Below are 7,500 nucleotides of genomic sequence, written 5' to 3' on the forward strand. Positions count from 1 at the left end.
TGTACTGTAGGTATGTAGCATACTGTACTGTATGTATGTAACATACTGTACTGTAGGTATGTAGCATACTGTACTGTAGGTATGTAGCATACTGTACTGTAGCATACTGTACTGTAGGTATGTAGAATACTGTACTGTAGGTATGTAACATACTGTACTGTAGGTATGTAGCATACTGTACTGTAGGTATGTAACATACTGTACTGTATGTATGTAGCATACTGTACTGTAGGTATGTAGCATACTGTACTGTAGGTATGTAGAATACTGTACTGTAGGTATGTAACATACTGTACTGTAGGTATGTAGAATACTGTACTGTAGCATACTGTACTGTAGGTATGTAACATACTGTACTGTAGGTATGTAGAATACTGTACTGTAGGTATGTAACATACTGTACTGTAGGTATGTAGCATACTGTACTGTAGGTATGTAGCATACTGTACTGTAGGTATGTAGAATACTGTACTGTAGGTATGTAACATACTGTACTGTAGGTATGTAGCATACTGTACTGTAGGTATGTAGCATACTGTACTGTAGGTATGTAACATACTGTACTGTAGGTATGTAACATACTGTACTGTAGGTATGTAACATACTGTACTGTAGAATACTGTACTGTAGGTATGTAACATACTGTACAGTAGGTATGTAACATACTGTACTGTAGGTATGTAGAATACTGTACTGTAGCATACTGTACTGTAGGTATGTAACATACTGTACTGTAGGTATGTAGAATACTGTACTGTAGGTATGTAACATACTGTACTGTAGGTATGTAGCATACTGTACTGTAGGTATGTAACATACTGTACTGTATGTATGTAGCATACTGTACTGTAGGTATGTAGCATACTGTACTGTAGGTATGTAGAATACTGTACTGTAGGTATGTAACATACTGTACTGTAGGTATGTAGAATACTGTACTGTAGCATACTGTACTGTAGGTATGTAACATACTGTACTGTAGGTATGTAGAATACTGTACTGTAGGTATGTAACATACTGTACTGTAGGTATGTAGCATACTGTACTGTAGGTATGTAGCATACTGTACTGTAGGTATGTAGAATACTGTACTGTAGGTATGTAACATACTGTACTGTAGGTATGTAGCATACTGTACTGTAGGTATGTAGCATACTGTACTGTAGGTATGTAACATACTGTACTGTAGGTATGTAACATACTGTACTGTAGGTATGTAACATACTGTACTGTAGAATACTGTACTGTAGGTATGTAACATACTGTACAGTAGGTATGTAGCATACTGTACTGTAGGTATGTAACATACTGTACTGTAGGTATGTAACATACTGTACTGTAGGTATGTAGCATACTGTACTGTAGGTATGTAGCATACTGTACTGTAGGTATGTAACATACTGTACTGTAGGTATGTAGAATACTGTACTGTAGGTATGTAGCATACTGTACTGTAGGTATGTAACATACTGTACTGTAGGTATGTAACATACTGTACTGTAGGTATGTAGAATACTGTACTGTAGCATACTGTACTGTAGGTATGTAACATACTGTACTGTAGGTATGTAACATACTGTACTGTAGGTATGTAGAATACTGTACTGTAGCATACTGTACTGTAGGTATGTAACATACTGTACTGTAGGTATGTAACATACTGTACTGTAGGTATGTAGAATACTGTACTGTAGCATACTGTACTGTAGGTATGTAACATACTGTACTGTAGGTATGTAGCATACTGTACTGTAGGTATGTAGCATACTGTACTGTAGGTATGTAGAATACTGTACTGTAGGTATGTAACATACTGTACTGTAGGTATGTAGAATACTGTACTGTAGCATACTGTACTGTAGGTATGTAACATACTGTACTGTAGGTATGTAGCATACTGTACTGTAGGTATGTAGAATACTGTACTGTAGGTATGTAGAATACTGTACTGTAGGTATGTAGAATACTGTACTGTAGGTATGTAGAATACTGTACTGTAGCATACTGTACTGTAGGTATGTAACATACTGTACTGTAGGTATGTAGAATACTGTACTGTAGGTATGTAGAATACTGTACTGTAGGTATGTAGCATACTGTACTGTAGGTATGCAGAATACTGTACTGTAGCATACTGTACTGTAGGTATGTAACATACTGTACTGTAGGTATGTAGAATACTGTACTGTAGCATACTGTACTGTAGGTATGTAACATACTGTACTGTAGGTATGTAGAATACTGTACTGTAGGTATGTAGAATACTGTACTGTAGGTATGTAGCATACTGTACTGTAGGTATGCAGAATACTGTACTGTAGCATACTGTACTGTAGGTATGTAGCATACTGTACTGTAGGTATGTAGAATACTGTACTGTAGAATACAGGGGGGGGGGGGGGGGGGCTGCCCTGGCAACCAGAGCGGGAAATATCACAAAGAGGAAGTAACATTCCTTAAACCCTCGTCTTTAGGTCACTGTCCTTAAACTATTATTCTCTCTCTCTCTCTCTCTCTCTCTCTCTCTCTCTCTCTCTCTCTCTCTCTCTCTCTCTTTCTAATTCTCTCTCTCTCTAATTCTCTCTCTCTTTCTAATTTTCTCTCTCTCTCTCTCTCTCTCTCTCTCTCTCTCTCTCTCTCTCTCTCTCTCTCTCTCTCTCTCTCTAATTCTCTCTCTCTTTCTAATTCTCTCTCTCTCTAATTCTCTCTCTCTTTCTAATTCTCTCTCTCTCTCTCTCTCTCTCTCTCTCTCTCTCTCTCTCTCTCTCTAATTCTCTCTCTCTTCCTCAGTAACAACCCGTCTGTGATCGTCCATTCTGGGGTTAATCACCCGTTGCCAATCGAGTCTCCGGACTCGATGAAGAAGAGACGAATCCACCGTTGTGATTTCAACAGCTGCAACAAAGTCTACACCAAGAGCTCTCATCTGAAGGCACATCGCCGCACACACACAGGTGAGACACACACAGGTGACACACACACACACACACACACACAGGTGACACACACACACACACACACACACACACACAGGTGAGACACACACACACACACACACACACAGGTGAGACACACACACACACACACACAGCCACATGGGGCGGCAGGGTAGCCGAGTGGTTAGAGCGTTAGACTTGCAAGTTCAAACCCCCGAGCTGACAAGGTACAAATCTGTCATTCTGCTCCTGAACAGGCAGTTAACCCACTGTTCCTAGACCAGTTAACCCACTGTTCCTAGACCAGTTAACCCACTGTTCCTAGACCAGTTAACCCTACTGTTCCTAGACCAGTTAACCCACTGTTCCTAGACCAGTTAACCCACTGTTCCTAGACCAGTTAACCCACTGTTCCTAGACCAGTTAACCCACTGTTCCTAGGTCAGTTAACCCACTGTTCCTAGACCAGTTAACCCCACTGTTCCTAGACCAGTTAACCCACTGTTCCTAGACCAGTTAACCCACTGTTCCTAGACCAGTTAAACCACTGTTCCTAGACCAGTTAACCCACTGTTCCTAGACCAGTTAACCCACTGTTCCTAGGCCAGTTAACCCACTGTTCCTAGACCAGTTAACCCACTGTTCCTAGACCAGTTAACCCACTGTTCCTAGACCAGTTAACCCACTGTTCCTAGACCAGTTAACTCCACTGTTCCTAGACCAGTTAACCCACTGTTCCTAGACCAGTTAACCCACTGTTCCTAGACCAGTTAAACCACTGTTCCTAGACCAGTTAACCCACTGTTCCTAGACCAGTTAAACCACTGTTCGTAGACCAGTTAACCCACTGTTCCTAGACCAGTTAACCCACTGTTCCTAGGCCAGTTAACCCACTGTTCCTAGACCAGTTAACCCACTGTTCCTAGACCAGTTAACCCACTGTTCCTAGACCAGTTAACCCACTGTTCCTAGACCAGTTAACCCACTGTTCCTAGACCAGTTAACCCACAGTTCCTAGACCAGTTAACCCACTGTTCCTAGACCAGTTAACCCACAAATCACACACACACACACACAGGTGAGACACACACACACACACACAGATGAGACACACACCAAATCACACACACACACAGGTGAGACACACACACACACACAGATGAGACACACACCAAATCACACACACACACGTTCATATTGTAGGTCTCTGTTCAATTAAATTATAGATTGATACTGTTAGTTTCCTAACCTCTCTGGCTCTTTCTCTCCCTCTCTACCTCCCTCTGTCTCTCTCTCTCTCTGTCTCTCTCTCTCTCCCCATATCTCTCTCTGTCTCTCTCTCTCTCCCTCTCTCTCTCCCCATCTCTCTCTCTCCCTCTCTCTCCCCATATCTCTCTCTTCCTCTCTCTCTCTCTCCATATCTCTCTCTCTCTCTCTCTCTCTCTCCCTCTCTCTCTCCCCATCTCTCTCTCTCTCCCTCTCTCCCTCCCCATATCTCTCTCCCTCTCTCTCTCCCCATCTCTCTCTCTCTCTCTCTCTCTCCCCATATCTCTCTCTCCCTCTCTCTCTCCCCATATCTCTCTCTCCCTCTCTCTCTCCCCATATCTCTCTCTCTCTCTCTCCCCATATCTCTCTCTGTCTCTCTCTCTCTCCCTCTCTCTCTCTCTCCCCATATCTCTCTCTCTCTATGTCTCTCTCTCCCTCTCTCTCTCCCCATATCTCTCTCTCTCTCTCTCTCTCCCTCCCTCCCTCCCTCCCTCCAGGAGAGAAGCCCTATAAGTGCATGTGGGAGGGGTGCACGTGGAAGTTCGCCCGTTCGGACGAACTGACTCGTCACTTCCGTAAACACACAGGCGTCAAACCGTTCCAGTGTCCCGACTGTGAACGCAGCTTCTCCCGATCCGACCACCTGGCTCTACATAAGAAACGGCACCTGCTGGTCTGAACGGCAACGCAACGCAACGGCTGTGAAACGTCATTTCGACACACAAGGCGAACGCAGCCCGTTGGGTAGTTGGTCCATACAGGACCCCAAGACAGGACCGTTGGACAGAGAGAGACCCGGGGACTTAAACATCCTCTATCTGTCTATCACTTTATTCAGTCAGCCAATCAGCCGTCCTCTTCCTCTCCACTCCTCCACCTCTTCTTAGTACCAGAGCTCCCCGTTGTCTCCCAGTACTCGCCGTTGTCTCCCAGTGCTCGCCGTTGTCTCCCAGTGCTCGCCGTTGTCTCCCAGTGCTGAAGGCGGATGGTGTTCGTAGGCCCAGATCTAGGATCAGCTAAACCTCCAGACATCTTGACCTTAACCATAGAGAGAGACAGACATCTTAACCTTAACCATAGAGAGAGACAGACATCTTGACCTTAACCATAGAGAGAGACAGACATCTTAACCTTAACCATAGAGAGAGACAGACATCTTGACCATAGAGAGAGACAGACATCTTGACCTTAACCATAGAGAGAGACAGACATCTTGACCTTAACCATAGAGATAGACAGAGGTCTTAACCATAGAGCTAGACAGAGGTCTTAACCATAGAGATAGACAGAGGTCTTAACCATAGAGATAGACAGAGGTCTTAACCATAGAGATAGACAGAGGTCTTAACCATAGAGATAGACAGAGGTCTTAACCATAGAGATAGACAGAGGTCTTAACCATAGAGATAGACAGAGGTCTTAACCATAGAGATAGACAGAGGTCTTAACCATAGAGATAGACAGAGGTCTTAACCATAGAGCTAGAACGAGGACTCAACTTTGTACGGCGTCTGTGACGGCATGGGCAGCGCCAATGATCGCCATTTTAAAGTGATACATTTTTTAAATATATATATATATATATATATATATATATATATATATTATTTTAAAGCAGATATTTGTGATTTTAGCGCCATCTGCAGTGCCGGAGTCCTGAACCACATTTAGTCTTACGTTTATTGTGGCCACTAGATGGCGGTGACATGGCTCCATAGAGATAGACAGACATGGCTCCATAGAGATAGACAGACATGGCTCCATAGAGATAGACAGACATGGCTCCATAGAGATAGACAGACATGGCTCCATAGAGATAGACAGACATGGCTCCATAGAGATAGACAGACATGGCTCCATGCCATTAACAAACCGTAACAACCTATTTGAAGAAGAAGAAGACATTTGCTCATAAGGCTGATCGCTCTCAAACCCCATAAGGATTCCCTACCCAGTTTGACTACTTTAAAATGGTGGAAGTCCTCGATGTCCATGCTAAAAAATTACAAAAAACGGGTTCTAATCCTTCCAGAGAGTTCCTTTGTACCTCTATGAATGCATTATGGATACAGCACCACAGATACAACGATTAGACAGATGTTTCACCATATATATATATATATAGAGAGAGAGGGAGAGAAACGTTTGTTAACGGCTGACCTGAGATTAGAGTCAACGTGGACTGAGTGGCTCCCTCTGCTGGACGGAGGGGACTACCTGCTGCTCAGTACTCAGTGGACACACACACACACACACACACACAGCTCAACAGCCTGTACTGACTCTAGTCACATGAGTGGAGTCACAGGTCAACAGCAGGCTCTGGTAGAAGGGCTGTGGGGGTTCCCAACCACAGGTCAACAGCAGGCTCTGGTAGAGGGAGGGGAACGGCTGTGGGGGTTCCTAACCACAGGTCAACAGCAGGCTCTGGTAGAAGGGCTGTGGGGGTTCCCAACCACAGGTCAACAGCAGGCTCTGGTAGAGGGAGGGGAACGGCTGTGGGGGTTCCTAACCACAGGTCAACAGCAGGCTCTGGTAGAGGGAGGGGAACGGCTGTGGGGGTTCCTAACCACAGGTCAACAGCAGGCTCTGGTAGAGGGAGGGGAACGGCTGTGGGGGTTTCCAACCACAGGTCAACAGCAGGCTCTGGTAGAGGGAGGGGAACGGCTGTGGGGGTTCCTAACCACAGGTCAACAGCAGGCTCTGGTAGAGGGGGTGGAACGGCTGTGGGGGTTTCCAACCACAGGTCAACAGCAGGCTCTGGTAGAGGGAGGGGAACGGCTGTGGGGGTTCCTAACCACAGGTCAACAGCAGGCTCTGGTAGAGGGGTGGAAGGGCTGTGGGGGTTCCTAACCACAGGTCAACAGCAGGCTCTGGTAGAGGGAGGGGAACGGCTGTGGGGGTTCCTAACCACAGGTCAACAGCAGGCTCTGGTAGAGGGGGTGGAACGGCTGTGGGGGTTCCTAACCACAGGTCAACAGCAGGCTCTGGTAGAAGGGCTGTGGGGGTTCCCAACCACAGGTCAACAGCAGGCTCTGGTAGAGGGGGTGGAACGGCTGTGGGGGTTCCTAACCACAGGTCAACAGCAGGCTCTGGTAGAGGGGGTGGAACGGCTGTGGGGGTTCCTAACCACAGGTCAACAGCAGGCTCTGGTAGAGGGGGTGGAACGGCTGTGGGGGTTTCCAACCATTACAAGGCAAAGGCTTGTTGTCTTTGATTCTAGAAATGTGAAACAAACTCTTTTTATTATCCTGGGGCATTATCATGATCATTATTCTGTTTGATTATTTTTTATTCT

General features: G+C 45.3%; 1 protein-coding gene across 7 annotated transcripts in view; it reads left to right on the forward strand.

Moving 5' to 3' along the window:
- LOC118936872 (Krueppel-like factor 3) overlaps positions 1-7,500 on the forward strand; it is a 34,568-nt gene that overhangs the window by 26,913 nt on the left and 155 nt on the right. For 4 of the 7 annotated variants that reach the window (XM_036934390.1, XM_036934394.1, XM_036934392.1 and 1 more), the window contains 2 exons: positions 2,791-2,954; positions 4,700-6,447. In XM_036934390.1, coding sequence (XP_036790285.1) covers positions 2,791-2,954; positions 4,700-4,881 — 346 coding nt within the window. In that variant the 3' untranslated portion in view covers positions 4,882-6,447. Of the gene's footprint in view, positions 1-2,790; positions 2,955-4,699; positions 6,559-6,615 lie in introns of those variants that run through there. The other 3 variants (XR_005034319.1, XR_005034320.1, XR_005034318.1) reach the window with 3 other exon arrangements.

This window comes from Oncorhynchus mykiss, chromosome 10 (genome assembly GCF_013265735.2).
Source record: "Oncorhynchus mykiss isolate Arlee chromosome 10, USDA_OmykA_1.1, whole genome shotgun sequence".
In the NCBI taxonomy this organism is placed as follows: Eukaryota; Metazoa; Chordata; class Actinopteri; order Salmoniformes; family Salmonidae; genus Oncorhynchus; species Oncorhynchus mykiss.